This window comes from Protomyctophum bolini (assembly GCF_963924005.1).
Source record: "Protomyctophum bolini genome assembly, chromosome: 19".
Lineage (NCBI taxonomy): Eukaryota > Metazoa > Chordata > Actinopteri > Myctophiformes > Myctophidae > Protomyctophum > Protomyctophum bolini.
In genome coordinates, this window is record NC_137880.1 from 7465388 (window position 1) to 7481745 (window position 16358).

Consider the following 16358-nt stretch of genomic DNA (forward strand, 5'->3'; position numbering starts at 1 on the left):
CCTCGTATGAATCTGATCTCAGGTCAGAATGGGTTAATATTTCATGTCAAGAACACCCCCCCCAAAAACTATAATGTAATGTGCCCGGCGCCGATCGCTTGTAGATCGGCTATTTTCAGCATGCAAATAAGCGTAAAGTGACGTCTGCTCATGGATCTCTTGTCCACTACAGCACCTTCCTAAACATTTGAGTCTATATGGTTTGTATTACTTTACCGTAAAGGTAGTCCCCTCCATCTGCTCCCCCCCCCCCCATCCCCCATTCTCTCTTTCTTTCTTTTTTTCTATGATGCAAGAAAGATGTATTTGGCGCTGCACTGCGGCGACATGGACTAGGGTTACGCTTGCATGCGGGCCCTTTGTCTAAGACAAATTTCTTCCTCGGGAGACTAATAAAGTATACAATACAATACAATAGTAGTCGACGATAATGTTTTGCGTTTTTTAGACGGGTTAACCCCCTTTTGGCGTCGGCATTACGTCATGCTTTAGCTATTTGCGTTTTGAGTTTTTTTAGTCGACAGAATCAACACTTGGTCCTGCAGCGAGGACGATATAGAACCAAAAAGATATATGTCTCGCCTCGGTATACATCAAAGAATCGTCCAGCTCTCCCCCCCCCCTCGCCCCCCCCCCCCCCCCCCCCCTCCAAGCTGCAGCTGTTGTTATTGGCCCCCGATTGCCGATAACGATGATATCACAGGGTGTGTACCTCAGTGAGAATGTGATCATCGGACTATGTTGTGTGTGTGCGCGTGTGCGTGTGTGCGTGTGTGTGTGTGTGTGTGTGCGTGTGTTTTCCTGTGATTCGACGGCTGTTTTGTTATGACCGCAAACAGAGTGGAGTCACCAGAAGGCCAATCAGAATCAATCAGTCGTGTGTCAGGAGAGAGAGAGAGAGAGCGAGAGAGAGAGAGAGAGAGAGAGATAGAGAGACAAGGGGAATGACTGACGGGAGAGAGTCAACCAATGGGGCAGTAGTGGTGGAAAGTAACCAGGTACATTTACTTAAAGGACCACTTCACCACTTTTCAACCCATCTTCATATAATAGGTCCTCGCTAATAAGCATGAAAAAAATGGCGCAATTATTTTCTACTCGGTCTGTGTCTCATATAGGAGGGCTGTGTGGGCAGTTCAGAAACCGTCTTCCAGTGACATCATCGATGGGGAACACGAGCCAATAGATACTGCAGGCTTTCTAGTCCTGAAAAGTTGCAATGACGAAAATGGAAGCCATCGTTCTCTCTCACGATAATGAAAATCTAAACATTTTTGTAAAAAAAAAATCTTGTTTAAAAAAAGATCTGCCTAATGATGACGTCACTGGAAGACGGTTTCTAAACTGCCCACAGCCCTCCTATGAGACACAGACTGAGTAGAAAAGAATCGTGCCTTTTTTTTTCACGATTATTAGTGAGGACCTATTATATGAAGATAGGTTGAAAAGTGGTGAAGTGGTCCTTTAACTCTTCCTCCCCCAATGTCTGTCTGTCTGTCTGTCTCTGCCGTATCTCCTCACCGCCTGCACCAATCACTCCCACTTTTCACACAGGCATTGACCACAATAATATGGAGGTCTTAACGAAGCCCCTTTTTCCAATTTAACTAATTATAAATTAACAGTGAATTTATTGGTGAATTTTAAAAAAAGCGAAAACGCACCCAGGGCGCAGTGGCCATCTCTCTCTCTCTCTCTCTCTCTCTGCAAGACGACCGCCGGGTGAACTACGTCAGAGACTCCTTTATTCAGGTCTACGGCCTTTATTCAGGTCTAGGGCCTTTATTCAGGTCTACGGCCTTTATTCAGGTCTAGGGCCTATATTCAGGTCTACGGCTTTTATTCAGGTCTACGGCCTTTATTCAGGTCTACGGCCTTTATTCAGGTCTACGGCCTTTATTCAGGTCTAGGGCCTTTATTCAGGTCTACGGCCTTTATTCAGGTCTACGGCGCAAAACCAGTGGGAAAAGTACCTGGGCGCCAGCGGCGGCGCTGGCGTTGGCGGGAGACTCCTTCGCCTTGATCACTTCCTCTGACCTCACTTCCTCCTCCTCCTCCTCCGACTTCACTTCCTCTTCCTCTGCGTGGCCGTTGACGACGACCACCACCACCGGAGCCGACCCCGCCTCCCCTTCCTCCGCCGTTGTTGTTGCCGGGGCGACCACTTCCTCCACCTGCAGGTCGATTGATCGGATCGAAGAAGTTAACCCATTCTGACCTGAGATCAGATTCTAAAAATCCTGACAGTTTTCTGAAAAAGCTATGTTTCTATGTCAAGTCGTATAGCAGACCTATACAAGCTCGTAGCGCGCGCCACTCGGTGGCGCGCGCTACGAGCTTGTAGATCTGCTATTTTTCAAATAGCTTAAAGCATGACGTAATGCCGACGCCAAAAGGGGTTAACCCGTCTAAAAATGGGTTAACACAACAATGACTGTATTCATGAATGGGCCGATAAGGCCTCGATCACACCTAATTTTTTTTTTAAAAGCATCCGTCTCATCTGTGTCTTGTCCGTCCGTGTTCAATGGCAGCCCGCCCCCCAATGCATTTCCAATGGAAGTCACATGGTTTGTTTGTTGCGGGGGAGGGGGGGGGGCACAGCCATCAAACAGAAATGTTTGGTCAAACCATGTGACTTCCATTGGAAATGCATTGGGGGGGGGCGGCCATTTAAACACGTCACACACACACACACACACACACACACACACACACACCTGGCTCTGAGACTTGTGTTTCTTGAGCCACGGGGGCAGGAAGCGGGAGATCCCCTTGCCCTCCTTCTCCTTCTTCTCCGCTCCTCCCCCGCCGTCGGCCTGCGATTTATTATTCTCCGCCTTATTCTCCGCCACTTCCTGGTTCTCCTCCTCCTCCGATTGGCCGGGCTGAGCGGCGGCGGACTCCTCCCCCCCTTTCTCCTTCACCTCCGTCTCGGTGCCCACCTCTGTTGTCATGGCGACGCGTCAACCTGCAGGGGGGAAAAGGAGGGGGGCGAGGTGATTAATTGCGTCAGTGCTTGGGAGAAAACTTAAATGTATAGAACGTGAATGGGTCGGCGGCCAAATACAGATCATTCTGGGGGTCCTTTTGGCATGAAAATGGTTTTTCATGAAAACATTTAGGATTTAGAAGCCTTTCTTTTTTTAAAGAATCGGCCTCACTCTGAGCCTTTATTTTGACAGATTGTGTAGAGCATATACATGTCATACTCAAAGCCCAGGGGGGGGGGCCAAATCAGGCCCCGTGAATGAATTATCTTTGGCCCCGCATGGATGATATTTAATTAGTATTATTGAGACCTGGCCCTCTGGTACATTGCACGGACCACCATAATACTATCGGACGATCGTGAGAAAAACTAATCGGTCCTAATTAAAAAACCTGATGGGAGCATCCCTAGTTGAGAGACGGTAAGTTACACGTCGACATAGCAGCCAAAGAGGTTAACCCATTCTGACCCGAGATCAGATTATAAAAAAAAATGTCTTCTACCATCCTGAGAGTTTTCCATTCTGACCCGAGATCAGATTCTAAAAAAAATGTCTTCTACATCCTGAGAGTTTTCCATTCTGACCCGAGATCAGATTCTAAAAAAAATGTCTTCTACATCCTGAGAGTTTTCCATTCTGACCCGAGATCAGATTCTAAAAAAATGTCATCTACATACTGAGAGTTTTCCATTCTGACGTCTGACCTGAGATCAGATTCTAAAAAAAGTGTCTTCTACATCCTGACAGTTTTCCATTCTGACCCGAGATCAGATTCTAAAAAATGTCTTCTGTCAGTCGCTCTTCGATTTAAAAAAAATAGCAGATCTACAAGCTCGTAGCGGGCCACCGAGTGGCGCGCTACGAGCTTGTAGATCTGCTATTTTTCAATAGCTAAAGCATAACATGATGCTAACACCAAAATGGGTTAAGCCGCGCGGGAATCCAATCAGGAACTCGCCGTCGGGCATTAGAAGGTGTAAAAAAATGGGACCAAAAAAACATTTTGACCCAATTGTGTTTTCTATCTAGTTTATTATGCCCTTATGTGATGTTAACCCATTTTGGGGCGGGAAGACCCCTTTTGGTGTCTTAAAGCAGTGTGTTATATACTTTAGCTATCGAAAAATAGCAGATCTACACAAGCTTGTAGATCAACTTGTATACTAGGTCTGCTATTTTTGAAGAATCGTGAAAATGTGCCTCAAATCTTTGAATCTCTGAATCACTTCAGAGCGAACGTTTTTCACTCAAATCTTTGCTCCCGAGTCCCGAGGGGTTCCTGGAACAACATATTTTCAGATGGGGGGGGGGGGGGGGGTCAGTGGCCAATTACATATCATTTGTGGGGGTCCTTGACATGAAATATTGGTGAGCGGCGCAATCTGAGCACTGCTGATACAGAAACATGAGGTTTTTCAGAAAACTGTCAGGATTTAGACACACGGTTGTCTCGTTAGCTCTCAATGCGTGACAGGAGTGTTGCCTTATGAACAACACACGGTTGTCTCGTTAGCTCTCAATGCGTGACAGGAGTGTTGCCTTTTTAATTTCGACGCCAGGTCTACATGGGTTAAATAAGGAAAGCGAGAGAATACAACCTTCAGCCAGTAGTACCAGGCAGGCTTGTGGCAAAACAGTCAATTTGATTAAATTGACTGAAACTCAACAGGCCGTGCAACCAGTTTGTGGCTCAAAGTGCCTTTTAAGTGCAAGTCTCTCGAACGAACACACACACACACACACACAGACACAGACACACACACAGACACAGACGCACAGACACACACGCACACATGTGTGTGGTCTGTGTCTGTCAGCCGATACGGACCTCTCTCTCGGATCAGCAGTGTCGGTAAAAAAGGCATACTCGCATGCTTTACTTAAGTAAAAGTATCGATACTGCAATGTGGAACTGACTCCGTTGCGAGACAAGTAAAAAAGACCGGAATTAAAAGTATTATCGTCATCAAAAATGTACTTAAAAAAAACCCACCACCACCAAAAGTGCAAAGCACTCATTGAGCAGAATGTCCCAATTTCAAGTTTGCAAATGAATAAAAATATTTTGAAAACAGCAGATCTACTGCCATTTTCAAATGGCCGAAATATGTGTGTGTAATTGTGTGTATATATATATATATATATAAGGCTGAAGTGGTTAAAAGTGTCTTCTACGTCCTGACCAGGGGGCAGTCCGACAGATATTTTGTGAAGCCACTAAGGAAATGAAAGTTCATATAATGGCCTGTTGTGGCGCTATCACTGGACCCAGAAAACCCCATAGCCCCATAGAAGTCCATGTATTTGGGCCCAACTTCACCTAGACTGTATTACCTTAATAAACATGGTCATGAATACTTTCTGCTTCCAGTCACTAGTTTAAAGTCTCATTTCTAATGTCATGATATTCTTTTTGGAAAATGATGGTCCCATTTATAAAAAGAATTACCATAAAGTCGCGCATGTTCTGAGGGGCGTGGCTACCGTTACAGTCTATGAACGGGATCCCCCCACCCACTCGAGTCAAAATAAAAACCAACGAAGAAGAAGGGGGGAAGTCCCGCCTCGTTGTCTGGGCCAGCCAATGGGCCAGCTGGCCTGAGCTGGGCCAAAACGGATCTGGAAAGATGGCGACTTCCATTGCAAGGACTGACAGGCTTCATTTTACGTTCACGTTAGACCCGCGGAACGCTTTGTCCATATCTTTTACAGTCTATGGTCCTGACACTTTTCTTATAAAGCTATGTTTCTATGTCAGTCGTTCTTCGATTTTTCAAAAATAGCAGACCCACAAGCTCGTAGCTCTCTATGAGCTTGTGGATCTTCTATTTTTCAATAGCTAAAGCACAACATAATGCTAACACCGAAAGGGGTTCCCGCCCCAAAAATGGGTGAGTTTAGTGAATGATAAGGAGACGTTTCTTGTCCAGGAACATCGTGAGGTATAATGGCCGTTTGAACTCCTGTGACTGATTTATAGGCCCAAAGCTTCTTTATCAGTATGCGGTCATTGCAAGTGAGCAATGGGGGGGGGGGGGCAGAAAAACACCCGAAAACACACTGTTTACTTTATAATGTCATTCTGTTACACCAGAGGGTCACCTGGGGTCAACAACGTAATGGCTGGTGACGTGTGTGCGCGCGCACACAGAGAGAGAGTTGGACATATAAAGGAAAGTGAGTCATGAGCGCGCGCTGTGCACGCACACACACACACACACACACACACACGTGTGTGTCCATGATGTGGAACGCGTGTGTCGAATTTGAAGTCGGCGCGGGGGAAACGGTTCTCGAGTTATACGTGCATTATAACCGGACACGCACACAGACACGCACGCAGACACGTGGCGCATTTACAGTAGGATGAACCCACCACAATGCACGGCGCGCGAGCAGCGTGAGACGTTACAAAATTAAATCAATGACTCGGTTATAATCCGAGTAATGTTTTCTGAACGCGAGGCTGTGGCGGATCTCTCTCACACACACACGCACACGCACACACACACACACACACGCGCGAGCGCGCTTCAACCCAAATACCCATGACAGTGTTGCATGCCCTCGCACAACTCATCAGAGGGACGACCAATCTCATTCACCACCATGACAACCCAGACAGAGTTGAGATGATGCCACTTTGGTTACCGTGACGACCACCACCACCACAGACCTCCCGGGAGGGAGGCCGCGTGCACACACACACACACACACACACACACACACACACACACACACACACACACACACACAGTAGTGTACTGTAATAGCCATGTTTATGAGGTGACAGTACTTCATTAGAGCCCTCGGTGTGGTTGTTATGTGCAAATGACGTCTTCCCTTCGCATTTAGCGTTTCTCCCTGGAGGCTGAAACCTCGACTGTCAAACGTGCCCGATGAAAAAAAAACAGTGATATAGTGACATCACACTATCATCCCCTCCCCTAACCCCTCCCCCTTTATGATACAACAACAGCTGTGGGTGTGGCTTCAGTTCAGGTGGATCACGTACCCATCAGGAAAAACAGCCAGGCATACTTAATGAACCGCGTCTGGTGGTGGGCGTGTCCTCGTAAAAGAAAACGCATAAAAACATTTTAACAAAATACTGTACACTTATTCTTCCTCCTTTTTACACAGCAATATGACCCGATGGTCATGTTTTAGGGTGGGACAAATTATGGCACTTCGTCTTTAAGGGTTAATAAATGGAACGAACGCATTAAAAATATATTACCGGTATTTTTTTTAAAACTACTTCGTTCTAGCAGGTGAGTTGATTTGTGACAGAGAGCCTCCGTTGCAGACAGCGCCACACACACACACACACACACACACAGCTGCAGGTTAACCCATTCTGACCTGAGATCAGATTCATACGAGGTTTGCACTGGACAACACACTGGTCCGATTAACACATTCTGACCTGAGATCAGATTCTAAAAATGTCAGTCGTTCTTCGATTTTTCGAAAATAGCAGACCTACAAGCGAGTGGCGTGCTACGAGCTTGTAGATCTGCTATTTTTCAATAGCTAAAGCATGATTCAGATTACTAAGCCATGGTCACATCTGTCTCTCTCTCTCTCTCTCCGACTGTACACACACACACACACACACACAGTAGAGCAGTCAAAAGGGTCCGTCTGTGTGTCTCTCTCTCTCTCTCTCTGCCTGCCACCTTCAAGACAGAGGACTGTGCACACACACACACAGTAGAGGAGTCAAAAGGGTGTGTGTGTTTGAGGGGGGATGGGGGGGGGGGGGTAGTAAAAATAGAACAGGTCTCCGTGTACGCATGATTGGCTAATGAGCTGGAGTGCAGAGAACTATATAGAGGATGGGAAGAGGCAGAGAGGAAACGGAAAGGACAGATGTGTGTGTGTGTGTGTGTGTGTGTGTGTGTGTGTGTGTGTGTGTGTGTGTGTGTGTGCGCGTGTGTGTTGAGTGACTGCGAGAGTGTGCGCTCACTGCCACCCCACACACGTGAGTTTGCATTACTATATACTTGTCAGGACATACAGAGATGTTTGGATGGCAATAGTCCCAAACAAATTATACAAGCGAACTACAAGCTGTACATCGCCTATTGTCTGGTATGCAACTATAGTATAGGCATATCAGGCACAAACAACACCAACCTCTAAACTCACAGACAGACAGACAGACAGACAGACAGACAGACCTTTGCTTCTGGGAGTGACCCAACAACATTTTCAGATGGGGGTCGGCCGGTCGGTGGCCAATACAGATACCGATATCTAATATATCTCTACATTGACTCTATTAACGAGTTGCCCCGAGTTAATTCATTGTAGAACACTTTCCCTGCGATTTGCGAGTTGCCCCGAGTTATGTTTCCATTGTTTTAAATCCACGTTTTCAAATCCGTTTTAAGTCATGCGGGCAAATCCACCGGACAGAATGGGATATGAGACGCGAGACGCCGGCATGCAAAGGGTTCTGGGAAATTGAGTCCCCAAGCCGTGAGCCGAGGGGGGCTGTTGCTGTGATTACCGCTATGGAATACTTTCCTATACACACTACAACGAGCCATTACACCTTTTCAAAGTGGAATTTCATGACAAGGAACTCGGTGCAGTGGCTGTTCAAAGGTAACTCTATACTAGACCGCCTGCACATATTGCAGGCATTCAACCCGTTAATGGACAAAAACTCAAAATAAGCTCAATGCGTGACAGGAGTTTTGCCTTATAAACAACACAGTTGTCTCGTTAGCTCTCAATGCGTGGCAGGAGTGTTGCCTTATGAACAACACAGTTGTCTCGTTAGCTCTCAATGTGTGGCAGGAGTGTTGCCTTATGAACAACACACGGTTGTCTCGTTAGCTCTCAATGCGTGGCAGGAGTGTTGCCTTATGAACAACACACGTTGTCTCGTTATAGCTCTCAATGAGTGGCAGGAGTGTTGCCTTGTAAACAACATGGTTGTCTCGTGTTATGTTTCTTGCCGACATGGCACTTTGTTCCTAAAGACTTTCAGCTGTGCAGGTTCTGGACAAGAGCATCCCTGACCTGACCAACTGCAGACAGACACATAATGACCGTCATGGTACCTGCATGCCTGGTGCTGTGCAAAGCAGGTCAAAAAATACAGACACCTTGTTTGTCTTAATGCTCGGACAGACCCAGGGACACAGGGACAGACAGACCAGGCCACACACACTCTATAGGAGTGGTTGCACCACTCAAACATTTCTAGAAAAAAAAGACACAAAACCTTGTCAACCGAAAAAAATAGCCGATCTACAAGCCGACACCAGAATGCATTGGCTGTAGTTATAAAAAATCTGACTTGAACGTCCGGCTTGCAGATCTGATATTAGCTGCTGTGTGACTATAGACTATATCTGTTCCCAACTAACTGCTATAATGACGGCTGTCCTCTCATCCACCGACGCAACTGTGTGCGTGCGTGCATGCGTGTGTGCGTGCGTGCGTTGGCAGAAAGCTGCAGGTTTCTGTTAGTCATGGCTGCTTGGGCCTGCTTTCAAACTGCTCTCTCTCTCTCTCTCTCTCTCTCTCTCTCTCTCTCTCTCTCTCTCTCTCTCTCTCTCCCTCTCTCACACACACACACACACACACACACACACACACAACCACCCCTCTCTCATCTCTCTCTTTTCCCTTGAACTCTCCCAACCCAGGGGTGCCTCTTCCCTTTCTCTCTCTCTCTCTCTCGGCCCATTCACTAAAACATCTCCACTGGCTCTCTCTCTCTCCTCTCCCTCAAATCCCTCTCTTCCGGGCCCCCCCCCCCCCTCTCCCATTTAAAATCCCCTTTCCAATCGCACGCTCTCTTTATCTCCCTCTAATATCTCCGTCTCTCTCTCTCTCTCTCTCTCTCTCTCTCTCTCTCTCTCTCTCACACTCACTCTGCAGTGCATTTGAACAATAGACCCTAACGTTATTGCATCCCCCCCCCCCCCCCGTTCTGTCTCTGTATATTCCCGTGAATAAGTTTTCAAGAGTAATACAATGTGAATGCTCGTCGGGGGCCTCTTATGTAAGTTGTACGTGCACGGGGCCAGCTGGTAGCCATCATCATAATCATCATCACAGTGAAGTTATATCCCCATTTTTTTTAGACCCAACTTAGATGTCTTCTAAATCATGACAGTTTTCAGGAGAAGAAAAATGTTTCTAATCTCAGTGGTTCTCAAAGTATAGTTCATGTAAAAAAAAAAAGGAGCCCCAGAAATTATATGTAATATCACTAATCTATATTTTTCAAAAATAGCAGATCTACAAGCTCGTAGCGCGAGCTTGTAGATCTGCTTTTGAAGAAAAGGGAAAAAAATGTGAAAATGTGTCGCAAATCTTTGCATAATGTTATATATTCTTTCAGAGCGAACGTTTTTCCACTTAAATCTTTGCTTCTGGGGGGGGGGGGGGTCCCCCTGGAACAACATATTTTCAGAAGGGGGTCCGCGGTCAAATACATACATTTCCGGGGGTCCTGGACATGAAATAGTTTGAGAACCACTGACATAGAAAAATGGTCCTCAGGTCTAAATGGGCTATAGGCATGTCAAAAAGGAACACAAAAGCAGAGTGTATAGCTCGAAGACGGAAGTGCACCGTCAACCAGCCAAAGCGTATAATGTCTTAAGAGTTTTTCCCTGTATCGACGGTCAAGTACTATAGCGTTTGTACTTTGCGTACTTTTTGCGTTACCGCGACATATATTTGCCCTGGCACGCGCCCGTTGTTTGTGGTCAAGTGAGTTGGATTTAGAGTCACGAAGAGACTCTCACACACACACACACACACACAGACACACACACACACACACACACACACACCTCAACAAGTCTTTCTTCTGTCTGCGTCTCATCTCATCACAGAAGCCCACAAGCTTCCGTTAGGCCTCGCAGTTCTCTTTCTTAAGATGCTTTTTGTTTGGCGTAATCAAGCATGTCTACGGCGACGTTGTTTTTCTATTTCAGGTCAGATGAGGTCCTAAATGGGTTAACAAAAACATTCTAAATAAATATCACTTCACACCGGAAGTCCAGAAATAAACCTTGTGTGGTTTCTATTGGGAGCTTATAAAAACATATCTCTCTCTCTCTCTCTCTCTCTCCCTCTCCCACAGTCGCACGTCGTGTTCTCGTCTAATCAAATGAAACCTATATGTTCTCGTCCAATCAAATGAAACCTATATATATATATATATAGGGCCGATATCAGCCAATCACGAGCGTATATGTGTATAAACAGCTGCCCCGGTATAGCTTCCTGTGCGCCGATATTAAAACAAAAGAACACGATGGATGTATATATGATGGAGTCTCTCTTACCTACAGCGCTTTGTCCCTTTTGTATATCTCTCCTGGTCCTTTCTCTTATCCTCCTGTAGTTACTTCCTCTTTCTCTCTACTTCCTGTCGTCTTTACCTTCTATTTCCACGTGCCGTTTCCCCCCCCCACATCCTCGTTCCTTAACCCATTCTGACCCGAGATCAGATTCTAAAAAAAGAAGAAAAAAAAAGTCTTCTACGTCTACCGACGGTTTTCCGGAAAAAGCCGTGTTTCTGTGTCAGCCCGTCCTTCGATTTTTCAAAAAATAGCAGACCTATACGAGCTCGTATAGCGCGCCACTCGGTGGCTTGTAGATCTGCTATTTTTTTTTCCCAATAGCCAGAGCATATAGCGTGATAGCCAAACACCGAAAGGGGTTCGCGCCCAGAATGGGTTAAAGCTCTGTCCTTCCTCTCTCTCGCCCTACAAGCTGTCAATGCCGTTTGTGCTCGTCTGTGTGTGTCTGTCCGTCCGTCCGTCCGTCCGCCTCCCTCCCCGTCCTACTGCCCCCCCCCAGAGGACACCGCTCGGAGAAAAACCAGGGCAGAGAGAGAGAGAGAGAGAGAGAGAGAGAGAGAGAGAGAGAGAGAGAGAGAGAGAGAGAGAGAGGAATGCGGATAAGGAGAATACAAGGTCACTGGGAGAGATGACAAGGGAAAGGATGGATGGATAGAGAGACAAAGAGAGAGAGACACACACACACACACACACGGAGAGAGAGAGAGAGAGAGAGAGAGAGAGAGAGAGAGAGCCGACTACACTCACTGTGTAGTGTATTTCCCAGAAGACGGATTACTTTGGGACACAAGAAAAAAAATCTCCCTTTTCTAAATCTAGTACTTATAATCACACGACCTCCTCCTCTGTTTACTTCTCTCTGCCTCTCCATCCATCCATGCCTCTCTCTCTCTCTCTGTATCTGTGTCAGTCTCTCCATCCCTCTCTCTCTCTCTCTCTCTGTGTATCAGTCTCAGTCTCTCTCTCTCTCTCTCTCTCTCTCTCTCTGAAATCAGTCCTGTCTATGTTGTAGTGGTGATACTTTGAACCAATTCAGACCCGAGGTGGATTCTTTAAGAAAAATGGCTTCTTTAATCGTAGACGTTTTCTGAAGAAAAACCTATATTTCTATACTTCAGTGAACCTTTTTCTGTGAACCTTTTTCATGTCAAGCAAAGGACCCCCCAATCTGCATTTGGCCGTGTGGACCACCCATCTGAAAGCAAAGATTTGAGTTATAAACCGTTCGCTCTGGCAGAATATATGCCAGTATATTCAAAGATCTGTGGCACATTTTCACGATTCTTCAAAAAGAAGCAGATCTACACAAGGTCGTACAGCGCGGCACTCGGCGCCACGCTATATGGGCTTGTAGATCTATTTTTTTCAAAGCCAAAAAGAGTGATTGGTGCAGGCAGTGAGGAGCTACGGAAGTGCTTCTGACAGGACACACGTTCAGACATTCAGAATTATATAGTTTAGCTTCCGAGAGGTTCCCGGAAAACAACATATTTTCAAATGGGGGGGGGGGGGTCGGTCGGTGGCCAATTACATATCATTTTTGGCGTCCTTGACATGAGATATTGAGCACCACTGATACAGAAACATGAGGTATTACTATTTCAGAAAACTGTATAGGATAGGATTTAGAAGACTATTTCTTTTAATTTCGACGTCGGGCCAAAATGGGTTAAGATATATATTTTTTTCTTTTTGCAAAAAAAGGGTGAAGTGTCCACACAGTGTGATGAACCGGTTCTGAAAACGTACCGGAGCCACTGAGTGTTGGATTGGGTTCCGTTTCCCCCAACCCTATAGAGCGCCGCAGTCCCGCCCCCTTTCAGAAAAGCGAGTGGCCCAGGAAGTGGAAGCCCCATGCATTCTCCCATCGGCACTTTTAATATAATTTATTTAAAGACGGTTACGCCGCGGACAAAGCCAATTCGGATCGTGACGAATCATGACAATGAACACAATATTTTGGGACGATCAAATCATTAGAAATAAGAAAAGAAAGTCAGGAGACAACACTATTTGTTTTATTTTTCGTCTTATAAATTATTTGATCGGCCCAAAATATTGTGTTCATTGTCATGATTCGTCACGATCCGAATTGGCTTTGTCCGCGGCGTAACCGTCTTTAAATAAATTATATTAAAAGTGCCGATGGGAGAATGCATGGGGCTTCCACTTCCTGGGCCACTCGCTTTTCTGAAAGGGGGCGGGACTGCGGCGCTCTATAGGCCCTGGTGCTTTATATTCAGCTGATGTGCACGTCCACACACACACACACACACACACACGCAGGCTCTTCCATTTAAACTTTATTGCTGCCCGTCTGTGGAGACAGACAGACAGACAGACAGACAGACAGACAGAGGAGGAGGAGGGCCTAAACTAAAAAATTCCTCAAATAGTGTTTTTTCGTTGACAAATATACTATGACCAAAAAAAGAAAAAAGTCTGTCGACTATATACTTTTGACGTAATCTGGTGTATTAAGCATTATGTTACACTTTAGCTATTGGAAAATAGCAGATCCACGAGGTCGCGCTACGAGCTTGTAGATCTGCTTTTTTTTTTTTTATGTGGCGCAAATCTTTGAATATACATCCTTTCAGAGCAAACGTTTTTAACTGAAATGGGGGGGGGGGGGGGGGGGGGTCCGTCCCTGGAACAACATATTTTCAGATGGGGGTCAGCGGCCGATTATACATATCATTTTTGGGGGTTCATGACATGGTTTGAGAACCACTGACCATTAATTGTCTTCTAAAATCAGTGTGTCAGTCCTATAAAGACAAGCTTGCCAAAAGAAATGACCCCCCCCCACCGTTTTTTAATAAGTACCGTATATTCTATCAAAGCCAACTTTCATGTAATAATTGGTCCTCATTAAAAAGTCTCATTAGGACTCCGATGACGTATAACAGTGTGCGTACAGGTCCAAACCAAAACCTGCATAACAGTGACATCATCGGTAGGCAAATGCGTATTAAGACCACAATGGCTATCCTTTAACCCATTCTGACCTGAGATCAGATTCATACGAGGTTTCCACTGGACACACACTGGTCTGATGAACCCATTCTGACCTGATCAGATTAAAAAAATGTCAGTCGTTTTTCAAAAATAGCAGACCTACAAGCTCGTAGCGCGCCACTCGGTGGCGCGCTATGAGCTTGTAGATCTGCTATTTTTCAATAGCTAAAGCATAACATGATGCTAACACCAAAATGGCCAATTACATTATATTTTTGGAGGTCCTCGACATGAAAATGTTTGAGAACGACCGATATAGAAACATGGGTTTTTTTTCAGAAAACTGAGGATTTATAGAAGGCATTTCTGTATAGAATCGTGCTCAGGTCAAAATGGGCTAAAATCATTGCTTGCATAGTAATTGCATTTGCAATATACCGTTTGCAATTTGTCCAAAAAGTATTCAATCAATAAAATCAATCAAAAGGCAGGTTAATAGGTCATTTCCTGGATTTCCCCCAAATTGTTTTTGTTTAGTCGTTTCTATTGTCGGAAGAACATTGTTGGCACAGATAAGGGGAGGGGCCGCTGGGAGGGAGGGGGGGGTGGTCCGGTTGCCGTGGAAACATGGTTGGTATAGGAGACAACAACGAATCCCCACGGAGTACGTATGGACACGAGAGATTAGCTGCAGCGACAACAACGCAGATTAGCAGGCCAGCACAGCAGAGATTGACAATAGAGATCTGACCTGAGATCAGATTCTAAAAAATGTCTTCTACATCCTGACAGTTTTCCATTCTGACCCGAGATCAGATTCTAAACAATGTCTTCTACATCCTGACAGTTTTCCATTCTGACCCGAGATCAGATTCTAAAAATGTCTTCTACGTCCTGACAGTTTTCCATTCTGACCCGAGATCAGATTCTAAAAATGTCTTCTACGTCAGTCGTTCTTTGATTTTATTTATTTTTGTCATATACGTCTCTTGAATACTTTTCATTTCGTCACATTTTTAGTCACATTTTAGTCACCTGGAATGTTTTAGTCTAGTTTTAGTCGACTAAATCGACAGTTGATTTAGTCGACTGAAATGTGTTTTGAGCGGGCCTTGATGTCGTCGTAATGACTGATTTTAGTCTAGTTTTTATTTGTTTGACAAAATTGTCAATATATTTATTATTTAGTCTCAGTTTTAATCATCATAGCTTCGTTTTCATTCAGTTCCCATTTAGTTTTTGTCAGTGAAAAAAGCTTATATTAGCCTACGAACATTTTTCGTCTTAGTTTTAGTCGACAAAATCAACACTGCTATACAGGCCTGTAACTCTGAGAGTGTACACTACAAATGGAACCAAATGGACCCTTACAGGTCTGTAAGCTCTGAGAATGTACAATTGGAACCAAATGGACCCTTACAGGCCTGTAACTCTGAGAGTGTACACTACAATTGGAACCAAATGGACCCTTACAGGCCTGTAACTCTGAGAGTGTACACTCCAATTGGAACCAAATGGACCCTTACAGGCCTGTAACTCTGAGAGTGTACACTACAATTGGAACCAAATGGACCCTTACAGGCCTGTAACTCTGAGAGTGTACACTACAATTGGAACCAAATGGACCCTTACAGGCCTGTAACTCTGAGAGTGTACACTACAATTGGAACCAAATGGACCCTTACAGGCCTGTAACTCTGAGAGTGTACACTACAATTGGAACCAAATGGACCCTTACAGGTCTGTAACTCTGAGAGTGTACAGCGGTCCTTGGGATCCTGAAAGCGACCGAGAGCAGAGAACCACCACACTGGTATTGTAATAATACCAGCACTGAACAAGTGCGATACAATTACAAGCGGTTCCAAAACCAATTCCAGGGGAACCAATTCCAGTTCCTATAGTACAAATGTGTTGGATCTGGTTCTGGATGCCAGACCTATCCCATTCTGACCTGAGATCAGATTCTAACGCACAGAAGAATGGTGGTTCTTTAATGCGTTTTGACCTGAGATCAGATTCTAAAAAAAATGTCTTAAATCCTGACAGTTTAAAAAAATAA

At 45.3% G+C, this 16358-nt stretch overlaps 1 protein-coding gene across 4 annotated transcripts in view; it reads right to left on the reverse strand.

The window, feature by feature from the left end:
* The window catches only part of epb41l2 (erythrocyte membrane protein band 4.1 like 2), a 117875-nt gene that overhangs the window by 84727 nt on the left and 16790 nt on the right, over positions 1-16358 (reverse strand). For all 4 annotated transcript variants that reach the window (XM_080791596.1, XM_080791595.1, XM_080791597.1 and 1 more), the window contains exons 2-3: positions 2721-2971; positions 1974-2174 (exon numbers count right to left, since the gene is read on the reverse strand). In XM_080791596.1, coding sequence (XP_080647722.1) covers positions 1974-2174; positions 2721-2957 — 438 coding nt within the window. In that variant the 5' untranslated portion in view covers positions 2958-2971. The remainder of the gene's footprint in view (positions 1-1973; positions 2175-2720; positions 2972-16358) is intronic.